This window comes from Otolemur garnettii, unplaced genomic scaffold, assembly GCF_000181295.1.
Source record: "Otolemur garnettii isolate 467f Iridium unplaced genomic scaffold, OtoGar3 scaffold00161, whole genome shotgun sequence".
Lineage (NCBI taxonomy): Eukaryota > Metazoa > Chordata > Mammalia > Primates > Galagidae > Otolemur > Otolemur garnettii.
The window spans coordinates 1,196,912-1,209,442 of record NW_003852556.1 but is presented as its reverse complement, the minus strand read 5'-3'; the positions used below and the strand labels follow the sequence as shown (position 1 = coordinate 1,209,442).

The 12,531-nt window shown below is 46.1% G+C and overlaps 1 protein-coding gene across 2 annotated transcripts in view; it reads right to left on the bottom strand.

Annotated features, from left to right (window-relative positions):
* TUBGCP3 (tubulin gamma complex associated protein 3) overlaps positions 1-11,317 on the bottom strand; it is an 86,158-nt gene extending 74,841 nt beyond the window's left edge. The window contains exons 1-2 of one of the 2 annotated variants that reach the window (XM_012811527.2): positions 11,080-11,317; positions 3,286-3,393 (exon numbers count right to left, since the gene is read on the bottom strand). In XM_012811527.2, the coding sequence (XP_012666981.1) occupies positions 3,286-3,393; positions 11,080-11,155 (184 nt within the window). In that variant the 5' untranslated portion in view covers positions 11,156-11,317. Of the gene's footprint in view, positions 1-3,285; positions 3,475-11,079 lie in introns of those variants that run through there. The other variant, XM_023519180.1, reaches the window with a different exon arrangement.
* Between the last annotated feature and the right edge of the window lie 1,214 nt (positions 11,318-12,531).

Sequence of the window (12,531 nt, the reverse complement as noted above, 5' to 3'; positions counted from 1 at the left end):
GGGAGCACATCACATGTGGGAGAACATCTCACACGGGAGCACATCTCACGTGGGAGCACATCACACGTGGGAGCACATCTCACACGGGAGCACATCTCACACGGGAGCACATCTCACGTGGGAGCACATCACACGTGGGAGCACATCTCACACGGGAGCACATCTCACACGGGAGCACATCACACACGGGAGCACATCTCACACGGGAGCACATCACACATGGGAGCACATCACACGCGGGAGCACATCACACACGGAGCACATCACATGTGGGAGAACATCTCACACGGGAGCACATCTCACGTGGGAGCACATTATACACACTAAACTACAGCATCCCACTCACTAGAAAAGGAATCCCTTCAATAAGCTCACAGATAACTTCAGGACTCTCCACTGAGTCTGTGTTCACCCATTCAGTGGTAGGACTTTATTAAAACCTCATTAGCCTGTCACATGGAGCTTTAGATCTTCTACTTGGCTTGTACAAAGGTAATGACTGACTTTATACCAATATTCTCTCATGTTCATCAGCTAAGAAAGTGTGCTGGGGTCATGTATTAATCACAGAAGCACATACCAGAGATGATAAATCCTAATCATAACAGTACTTTCAACTTCTCCCATATAGAAAGGTAAAGCTATCTTTAAAATATATAAAGTATATTCAACAAGATTAATGCAATTAAAATTTAATATACTGTAATTTGCTACCTTTAAAATTTATATTAATATATGCCAATACAACCATTAAATTAAGCAAGGGATGTTCTATAGAATGAAACTGACACCAATTCATAGATATAATATAACCACAGGATAATAAAATAGTAAGAACAAAACACAGAATATTTACAAACCAATGTTTTATCTACAAAATTGCTAAACAAAGCAAAACAAATCTCAAGTTACAACGCACCACGCTTGGCAATGTGAAAAATTAAAGAATTAACAATTGTTAGGGCCCAGCACCCGTCACTCAGTGGTTAGGGGGATGGCCACATGCACCAGGGCTTGTGGGTTCCAACCCAGCCTGGGCCTGCTAGACAACAACAACAACAAATAGTCAGGCACTGCAGCAGGCGCCTACAGTCCCAGCTACTTGGGAGGCTGAGGCAAGAGAACTGCTTAAGCCAAGAGTTGGAGTGAGCTCTGACGCCACGGTAATCTACCTAGAGTGACATAGTAAGACTCTGTCTCAAAAAGAAAAAAACACAATTGTTAGGTTTTGTCACATATGATCACTTTTGCTTTTTGTTTCAATATAAAACATACTAGCATTTTATATTGAAGTCAGCTACATAAAATTAAAACTTTTCTGTGTTATTCCAGAGGGCAGAGCTATCATAACTACTCTCATGTATCAACAAATGTAATCAAATTTCAAATGTCTTAGATAAAACATAACAGACCAACAGTATCCATCACACAAAAGGACTACAGGTACTCAGGGAGGTGGTGCGCACTGCAGGTGTCCAGGGAGAGCTGCTGGACACTGACTCAGGGGCAGACTGAGACCACACACAAAATGTCTTAAAAGGACTACAGGTACTCCGGGAGGGGGTGTGCACTGCAGGTGTCCAGGGAGAGCTGCTGGACACTGCAGGGACAGCCTGAGTCCACACACAAAATGCTTTGATCTCAAAAACACAGTGCACATAAAACAAAGTGTGCACGGTTAGTTTTCTTCTTTTAAAAAATCCAAGACTGGCTCGGTGCCTGTGGCTCAAGCGGCTAAGGCGCCAGCCACATACACCTAAGGTGGTGGGTTCAAATCCCCAGCCCAGGCCCACCAAACAACAATGATGGCTGCAACCAAAAAATGGCCAGGCGTTGTGGCAGGCGCCTGTAGTCCCAGCTACTTGGGAGGCTGAGGTAGGAGACTCGCTTGAGCCCAGGAGTTGGAGGTTGCTGTGAGCGTGATGCCATGGCACTCTACCTAGGGGGATAGCTTGAGGCTCTGTCTCAAAAAAAAAAAAAAAAATCCAAGACTTCCTTGAATTTCTAATGTAACAATGTAGCTATCAGCTGACCTATAAGTTCCAACAAACTTTATTGTTTGCTACTACACACACCTGGAACAGGCTCAGTAGGAGGCCATAATAGGCCAACTTACACAGGAAATGGCCTGTTAATATAGCACCTGACAGCTGGCGTTATCTAAAATGTGAAATGGTTTAGGGTTCAAGAGGAGAATGCAGTGTCCTTGTGTTCAGTTTTATAGACAGAAAAAGAAGATAAATATTAGTACATTGACAACAGCTTAAATCTTCCATTTTTATTCCTCTGCCTTAAATGTATGCACACTAAGTAACATCAAAGCTTGGAATCTGATGGATTCCAAGACTTAGGTCACTCATCAGACCCTAGACAGGCAAAGGCAACTATATCCAGATGTGAGGACTCACAGGTCACAGTCTCACTTACATCAGCAGATAATGAGCTGATGCACCATCCAGTCTGACTGCACAGCAGAGCCGGACCTCCATACACACCACTGGCTACTCCATAAGGCAACAGCTGGGGTGGAGAACTCTGCCATGAAGAACTGACTTCTAGAAGATGTTATTACTTAGACACAGGCCAATGTCCACTCCTTGGTCAATTTAACAGCCAGGCCCCAGCAGAGAACTACAAGCTCCTGGGGCTTGGCTTTTGCAGCCCAGAGAACTGGCCGCCAGGAAACACAACCTTTCAACTGACAGTAGGGCTATTCTCCAGGGAGCTACTCAGGGCTGCCACCTGCCTAAAGCCAAGCTACCCCCCAGACACGCCTGAGGCATAGGAGTGGCAAAACCCATGTGCACAACCAGATAACCCACCGCCAACAACAAACCGAGAAAGAGCTAACCTTCTTTCTCTAAGGTTAAAGAGTCTTTATGTACCATCTCAGAATTAAAATGTTCACCAAAGTCCTGAAATACCAGAAGTTTGGAAGGCAGCAATCAAAAGCAGTACTTGACTCACTAATAGTTGCTCACTTGCCAAGACCCTGTTCTCATACTCTCATCAGCTGCTCAGAGGCACGTGACAGCACACCGCACATCATGAGAAAGTGGGAAGTTTCATCAAGCCCTTTTATCTTCCTTACACTCTAAAACTCAATCACATTGTTACGGCATTTAAAACAAACCTCTTTCACTACTAAGACTGAATTGAGTTGTCCTTATTTTTAATAGTACCTATAATTAAAATGTGTTGGGAACGACAGCATACATACATATATATCCTTATGCTTTGACACATTTAAGAATCCAATACATAACATTTAAGAAAAATACGTACGTTCTTTCTTGATTTTTTCAGCTACTAGAAATTCATCTCTTTCAACAGTTGGGGCAAAGTTGCTGCCAATAACTCGAACAGCATACTGGAACTGCTGGGCCACATCAGCTGCAGGGTGAATGAAAGCAGGCACGTTACTACCAGTCAGCAGTTTCAACTGCCTACAAGAGCTGGGCACACACAGCATTCCCCTTCCACCCTCCACCTGTGTTAACTGAGAGAAAAAAATCCTACTAAGAAATCAAAATAAAATGAACAAATAAATGGAATTAAGAGTTCTATGAAACAAGAAAAAGAACAGCAATGGGCCAGCCTTCCAAATCCTGGAAGATAAAAGCATGAAGTGTAAGAAGAAAGCCTGGTCAAGAGAGCCTCTGAGAAGCTCCTGGGTCAACAAATAGAGTCACAAGCAGGCCACTCGACAGCCACAACAGGCAATAACCTGGATTTGTGCTTCAACACACATGTGGGCTTTCACCCCTTTCAAAAATACTATTACACTGAAAATAAAAGAGTTCTAAAAATTAGGCATATACTGCCAACGGCAAAAGAAGCAAGGCAGAAACAGCAGCAGAGACGTCAAAAGTGAAAAGCTGGTACAGGGGCCATGAAACCTGCAAGCTATTAGTGTCCACTGGGTTAAGAACAGAAAGGGGAGAGTAGGAGACAAAAACCAAGAAGAAATACAGATCCCTCAGCAGAGGCCCAGGGAGGTTCAGGCCCTCAAGATCAGACACAAGCAGAGTGGAAGGAAGAGCCTGGTCGAAGGTCTAGAAGGAAACAGACCCCGGGTCTTCTCTTCAATACGTGATCCCCGACCCAGGCAAAGAAAAGCTGGCCAGGAGAAAGCACTACAGAAAAGCAGCAAACTGAATTCAAGGACCCTCCGTCCTTTCTGGAACACTGAGAGGCAAACCCCCTCTGTGGCCAGACGAACCAGCCCACGGAAAAAGACAGTGACACAGGGGTAATCCTGCACAGGGGGGTCTCTATCCAATCACAGCCTGCAGAGATGAGGCAGATTTACTTCCAGCCACCATGGTAAAAATAAAGCTGGTCACATGACTGTTTTGGTTTCTCAGTGCATATAAAAGTCAGGATACACTGCAGTCTATTAATGTAGCATTATATCTTTAAAAATGTACCTACCTTAATTAAAGAATACTTTATTGCTAAAAAATGTTATCGACCATCTGAGTCTTCAGACTCACAATCTTTCTGCAGGTGCTTCCATGCTGATGGCTGCTGACTAAACAGGGTGATAGTTGTTGAAGGCTGGGGTGACTGTGGCAATTTTGTAAAATAAGGTTTGCGCATCCGTGGGCTCTCCTCTCATGAAAGATTGCTCTGCAGCACATGATGCTGTTCGACAGGGTTTTATCCGCAGCAGAATTTCTTCTAAAATTGCAGTCAGTTCTCCAAATCCCTGCCATACCAATTGCGTTTATGGAATATTGCGAATACCTTGTTGTCATTTCAACAGTGTTCCCAGCACCTTCACCAGGAGTAGGTTCCACCTCAACACAGCACTTTCTTTGCTCGTCCATGAGAAGCAGCTCCTCATCCACCCAAGTTTGATCCTGAGATCGCAGCAACTCGGCCCCATCTCCAGGCTCACTTCCAACTCTGGTTCCCGCTATTTCCAGCACATCTGCAGGGACTTGCTCCCCGGGAGTCCTGAACCCCTCAAGGCATCCACCACAGCTGGAATCACCTTCTAGCCTCCTGTTAATGTGGACGTTTGTCCTCCTCCCATCATCACAAGTGTTCTTAACAGCGTCATCTAGAATGGTGAAATCTTTTCTTGAAGATTTTCATTTCACTTTGCCAGATCCATCAGGGAATCACTATCTATGGCAGCTATAGCCTCACAAACTGTACTTCTTAAATAATGAGACTTGCAAGTCAAAATGACTCCCTGATCAATGGACATGAAGACAACATTCACCTCCTAGCACTTCTCCATCAGAGCTCTTGGATGACCTGGTGCATTGTCAATGAGCAGTATTTTAAAAGGAATTCTTTATTTTTCTGAGCAGCTCTCAATAGTGGTGTTAAAATATAAAGTAACCATTCTGTAAACAGCTGTGCTGTCATCCCAGCTTTGTTGTTCCATTTACAGAGCACAGACACAGTAGTTAGGTTCAGCATAATCCTGGCGGGCTCTGGGATCTTCAGAATGCTCAGTGAGCACTGGCTTGGACTTAAGGTCAGCAGCTGCTCTAGCTCCTAAGGAGAGCCAGCCCGTCCTGTGAAGCTTTGAAGCCAGACATGGACTTCTCCTTTGCAGCTATGACAGGCCTAGACGGCATCTTCCAACAGGAGGAGGTTTCGTCTACAGTGAACATCTGTAGCACAGCCAACCTCGGCATTGACCTCAGCCAGGTCTCCTGGGTCACTCACAGCTGCTCCATCAGCACCCGCTGCTTCACCTCGCACTTTTATGTCATGGGGACGCGTCTTTCCTCAAACCTCATGGACCAGCCTCTGCAGCTTCCAATTTTTCTCTGCAGCTTCCTTACCTCTCAGCCTTTTTCAGCAGTGTTTTTTAACTTTTTTATCTCACTGCACACTTGAACCTATAGTTAAACTTCCACAGCACACTTAAATTATGTTGATTAAGAGTAAAAAATGTATATGCCTTGAACTTCTTTTGAAAATAATTTAATTAATGATCTTTAAAATTTTCAAGGCACACCTAAGATCCTCTCCCAGCCCACCAATGTGCTGTAGAACATCAGCTGAAAAATCACTGCTTCCTAGAAATAAGGAGTCAGGGCCTTGCTCTAGGTTAGGCTTTGGCTTAGGGAATGTTGTAGCTGATTTGATCTCTCTCCAGACCACTAAAACTTTCTCCATATCAGCAATAAGGCCATTTTGCTTTCTTATCATGTGCGTGTTCACTGGAGCCGCACTTTTAATTTCCCTTCAAGAACTTTTCCTTTGCGTTCACAACTTGGCTAACTGTTTGGTGCAAGAGGCCTGGCTCCCAGCCTATCTCGGCTTGTTCAACTTGGCAAGCCTTCCTCCTGAACTTAATCATTTCCAACTTTTGATCTAAAGTGAGAGAAATACACATTTAAACACTCAGAGGCCATCACAGGGCTAGCAATCAGCCTAACTGCCTAACTTCAACGCTGTGGTGGCTCAGGAAGCCGGGAAGCCCAAGGAGAGGGAGACAGGAGCTGCAGTCAGTGGAGCAGTCAGTCCCCTCTTATGCAGGTGCAGCTTGTGGTGCCCCCCAAATTACAATAGTAACATCAAATATCACTGATCACAAATAACACAGCAGATACAATATTAACTAAAGTGTGAAATACTGCAAGAACTACCAAAATGTAACACAGAGACGGAAGAGAGAGTACGTGCTCTTGTGCCAATGGACTTGCTCTATGCAAGGGTCCCACAAACCTCCAGTGTGTAAAAATCACGGTACTTGTGAGCAAAACAAGGTGAGAGACAGCAGAGTATAGTGTGCCTGTCCTCCTCAGGAAGCTCAAGCCCTGGCAGCGCTGCCTTCTCAGCCTTCCAAACCAACTCACCCTTAACTATCAGAGGACAAGTAGCACCACACAGAGAGGACAGCATCTAACACGGAAGAGCCAGACAAAAACAAGGAAAAATGAAACTCTAAGAATGAGCAAAATGTATGAAATAGGAAAATGAAAGACTTTTTAAAAAGCAACTACAATGGCCTCAAAGATGAGAAATACCATATCCAGGAAACAGAAACAGGAAGCTACAGATAGAGAGAAGACAAGCTCTAGAATGTTTAAAGGATGGTTGCAGAATGCTTTTTAAAATCAGAATGTCTGTATTTAAAGTTGAAGAGATTTCTATAATACCAAAACAAAAGGCTGAAAGATGGAAATTAAGACCACCAAGATAAGAAAAGCACCAGATCCAACCAGGCAAAAAAAGGGCAGGAGGAAGCTGGAGTGCGACCCATCTCCAAGGAGGTCACGGAAAACCACCTGGCAGCAGAGGGTCAGCAGTCCCTGCATTTAAGGAGCTTAAAAAGAGGAGGCCTAATGTCACAGCAGACAGTCCCTGCCCTCAGCCACCAGCTCTCCTTTCCACAAGCAACCAGCATTATTAGGTTCTGTGTAATCACAGGAAATTCTAATGCATGACTCTGGCTGAAAGGTAGTGCCCTAAAACAACACAAAAAGAAAAAGCATCACTGTAGATCTGTGATTCTCAATTTGGGGGGCCTCAAGGCCCCTTTACACTCTTAAGATTGAGGACTCCAAAAAGTTTTTGATTATATAGGCTACACCTATCCACAGTTACCATATTGGAAATATAAACCAAGCCAATGTTTAAATACTTAAAAATAAAAATAAACCCATTAAGTACAACTTTCAAATGAAGCCTAGAACTTTCAAGTTGTAATATATATTTATTATACATTTTAACATTCAATATACATTCATTTTCCCAAGAATGCAGTTACTGTATAATCAAAAGAAGATCACGTGTTATTTAGAATTAGATCAAGAGATCTTCACTGCTTTGGGAAATCATGAAACCAACAGGAACGCCTCCAAGGTAGTGAATCATGAGACAGCACTGCTGTCCCTTGTGCTTGTGGCGCACTGACAGTGGTCTGACACATTACAGCAACCCTCTCACTTCAAGGTGCTGCGTGCTGCAGGTGCACCTGGACACTGACCTTGTACTCATCTATGTCTTCGTTACCCCACAGACAGAGCTTACAAAGTGTTGACTCTTGCAGAGTTGAAACACTCTCCCATTAAGCACACTACTATCTGTGATAGAAATAATGACTCTCCAAAGACAGAATAATAAAGTAAAATGTACTCCTGGGCAGGGCAGGGCAGAGAAGGGATATGAAGATAGGATTTTCTTATCACTTGCCAGCAGTATGTGTTTCAAGCAAATTCACAGATGTTAAAAGTCAACTGTAATTTTTTTTTAAAGATACTCTATAAAAAGTTGATTCATATGAAATTCACTAAAAGTAGTATCTATTATGCCCTGATTTCACAGTATGAAAATACATAAGTCCATTAGCAATATGTAATTAGAAAATTAGGTAATTAATCAATGTTCTGTGGAGTTACAGCAGTCAGTCCCCTGCCCTCAGATAAAATGTCCACTAATGAAACTTTTTAACATCAAATATTGCACAGGCATCAGTTAATATTGCTCCTTTCATCACTAAGAACAAAACTGTACTCAAGAAAGGTAACTACTAAATACTTATAAATTCATCCACATAAATTGTACCGTAATTTGATATTATGAATATCATCAATGCCTGGCAATCCTAGCTATACAAAAAATACCAAAAGAATATCATCCTAAATGGACTTTACGATACAACATATTCAGAGAAGACCCTTCAAGATTGGAGAGCCTACTTACTCTCAACCTGGGCACAATTCTAAATGGGGAGATAGGAGGATACAGAATTTTGCTGAAGAAAAGCATTTCAAGGAGTGAAACTTTTATGTCAATCAAAAGAAGTTTCAATGTTAAAAAATTTTTTAAGTTGAGATATATCATTCTTGCTCACGAGTGACTTTTCAAGTCCAGTTTTGACAGTGAGAATGTATAAATATAAAAAAATAGTTTGGAACCACTTGTATAACAAAAACACTGATGCTAAAGCAGGTAAGTCATAACCAACAATCTCAGTTTCTTGGCTTCCCTACTATTAGGAACTTGAAATTAGAAAGTTAACTCAGGGTGCTCCAGACACAAAAATAAAGCAGACCATACTCACACCACCTCAGGCCCTAGCTCTTGTCCCTCCTCATCCCTCCCCAGATGCCCAAATGGCCCTGCCTGCCTCCCCTCAGGTCTGTTTAAGCACCTCACAGCACTTCCCCTCACCTCTTCACTCTCTATGACTTTACCTACTTTTTCATCACAGCACTTGCTCCAATTTACTCCCTGAACAAAAACACCTTTTTGCAATTGGCTTATGTTTCAAGTCCCCAGACCAGTAAACTTTGCTGACCAGAATTTCATAATTTTCTTTCACTGGTCCCTTCCCCCGACCATTTTGAGTTGTTTTTCAGAAATGGTGAACCCTCCTTACAGTAGTAAGATAACCATAAGGCTTTACCCAGTTGTTCAGAGAAGTCAAAGTAAGCGACATTCCACCACAGATCATTTCCACAAATGGTGCCCAAGGACCCTCTTAGCAACGTACTTCCCAAAACACTGGAAAGGAGGATCAGTATTATCCCCAGTTCATTATACCATTAAAATCTCCACCCTGGGAAGGGCTTATCCACCAATTTTTGATCATCCAATATGCCAGTATGATTTCTCACTGTGCCTCCATCCCCAACCATGTGTAACACTCACTCACTTCATGCATTATTCATTTCACGTCTAGAGAAATCCTTGACCCCTCTCCCACCTCCTAGTGGACATCATTCTCTGCAATAAATCCTTCTTTGACAATCTCTGTCGTCCCAATTGGCTTTCTGTAAGGTGAGAAAGAGGGAACCACCCTTGCCAGTTCATTAATATCACCAGCAACATTACCTGTTTATCTCTGTTAATTGTCTCCACTAGAATGAAAGATCTGTGAATGACCTTAAATAGATCATAAATTCTTTGCATTACCAGGAGCTGGGGGGGAGGGGGAGTATCGTATCTTCATCACAGACAGAGGAATAAAGTGACAGAATGAAACTACACAAGGTACCAACAACTACGTGAAGTCAAGTCATTTAACAGAAAATGAAACAAAATTCATCTTTTCCCCCTAAGATTACAGAACAAATAGTGTATGCAAATTGTCATGAATCAAAAAATAAAGGCCAAAGTGCAATCTCAGTACTTTAAAGGTAATTTTGCTTAAGTTCTCCTTCAAAAATTGCATGATTTATTTTCCACATTTTGGTGCTTAAAGGGTTAAGTAACCTAGACGCTTTAATTACCCACAAAATCCCCTCAAAGTGCATCTTATTCTTCCCCACCACCTCCAAAGAACCAAAAGATGACATTCTGCACCTTTACTCTTCAAACACCTCAAACGGCTTCACCTATTACACAGGGCTGTGTTTTGTTTTCCTTCCTAATATTCGCTACATGAACTATACCAGGATAGTTTATATCAAATCCAACCTCCAACCCTTCAATAGTGGGAAAATATGGCAGAGAAGAGTGGTAAACATTCCCTTTGCACAATACTCAAACCTGTCAAACGTTCCTAAGGGAAAAGGGGCAATTCTGTGGCTCGTCAGCACCTCGCACCCTCCCCCTCCGCGGTGCTATCCGCACTGTTCACCCAGGATCAGGTAGGAACCCAACGTGCGCAGAAGCGCGCTCCCCGACGCATCACACTAGCGAAAAGGGATAAATTGCCGAGCTGGCAGGCTTCCCGTCTTCATTGACAGAGCAGCGAGCCAGAGTGAGAGGTGACTCAGCCCGCTCCGGGCTCCACCCCTCCGTCCGCCGGGGCGGCCCGTGCACTCCGCTCCCTCCATCCCGGCCCCAGGCCCTAACCACGACCCTCCGCTCCCTCTACCGGGCCCTCCAACACTCTGCCCCGACCCTCCTACCCCACGTTCCCGACCGGGCTACCGGCCATCCGCTCCCTCTGCCCCGGCCCTCCGACCCCTCTCTCCACCTCAGCCCTCCGAGCCTCCAACACAGCCCTGGTGCCCCGCTCTCTCTGGCCCAGCTCCCAGCCCTCGACCCTCCGCCCCGGCCCCGCGCCCCAGCACCTCCAGCCCCAGGAGGATTCCAAGTAGCATGCTGAGAGAGCGACCTCCGGGCTGGGACCCCAGCGGCCGCCGACGCGCCTACCTTCGCTCCTGCCCAGGATACGGCAGCATAGGTTCTGCAACAGAACGTTCGGCGACTTCTGGTCCGGGGTCGCCATGCTCGCCTCAGGACTGACCGCCACGGACCCCAGTGGAGCCCCCGGCTCTTGCCAGCTCGCTGCGCCCTCCCCTGCCCCGCGGGCTCCCGGCTCCCGACCGGCTAAGGCGCGAGCGCCGACAGATACAAGGGCGCCATTTTTCGCGGAACCCGCGAAAGCGCGGGCGCTTCCCACAATGCCCCGCTTCTTCCTGCGCTGGGGCCGTGTGTGCGACTGCCTAAGCGTCCCCCGTGGTCGCTCCGGGCAGGGCGGGAAGGTTCCAGGCTTGGAGGTGGCCAACCGCCCCGGCCATGCACATGCGATCCTGAGCTCCGGATCTTGGTTCGACTAACGCTTTAAATGAAAAAAGTCTGTTGAAAGGGAGCAAGGGATTTAACCTGCATTGTCGTCGCCGACCTAGACCGCGTTGTCCCCCACCCACTCCGGGTTATGCGCAGGGCTGCGATTTCGGCGACGCGGAGCCCCTGCCCCAACCCTGCCCGCGGCCTCCACCCAGCCAGCTGTGACACCCCGGGACAGTCAAGTTGGCCCTAGGTTAGTGAGGAACAGGAAGGCTGGAGAAGGAGGGAAGCAGCGGAGCCTCCGCAGGTCGCAGCAGGTGCGGCCTCACGCGCTGCACGTGGGCGCAGGAGCCTGTCAGGGTCCGGCCCCCAGAGGGAAGGGATTGGGAATTAATCTCCTGGGGGAGCACATTTACAATTGGGCCCCCCGCGACGCGCGTACACTGCGAGCCAGCTGTCAGCCTCCCTCTGAGCCAGCTGTGTCTACAGAGCTGCTCGCTGAGCCCAACCCAGGTTCAGAATCGCTAGCAAGGGCAGTTTTCGGCCAGTGAGTGTAGGAACGGTTTGTCACACGGCGACAGGTGACTATTGCGAACTGTCTCTGCCAGGTGGCTCCGCACTCAGAATCCACAACACAGCTCCCTGGACAGCTGGCCTCCAGGTGGGTTCACCCAGGGGGTCACTGGCAGGAAACGGGAGGCAGGAGAAGGAGGCTGCCAGGGTTCTCCCCTTGCGGACTCTGCCTCTACCGTCTGTGATAGCAGGACGGTCTCCAGATTTCTGCCTGCCAGCCCCTCGAGGTGTCGTGGTTCCAAGGCTGTGCACCACTGGTCCCAGGGACTGCTCCCACTGAGGGTTTCTGCCATTTTATAGCCCCCAGTGTCAATAGAAGAAGAACGAGTAGGCTAGGCCTGGAAAGAAAAAGTAGGGAATACTGAGCCAGAGTAAGAGAACATCTCCAGGGGTTCTTGGTACAGGGACCCGATACAGCCTCCGCCTGGTACCACCCCATCGCCAGCCCGAGTTGATTTCCAGAGAGCACCAGGCTGGGATAGGCGTTTGTAACAAGATGGTGACCCTGCAGAGTCCTTCACA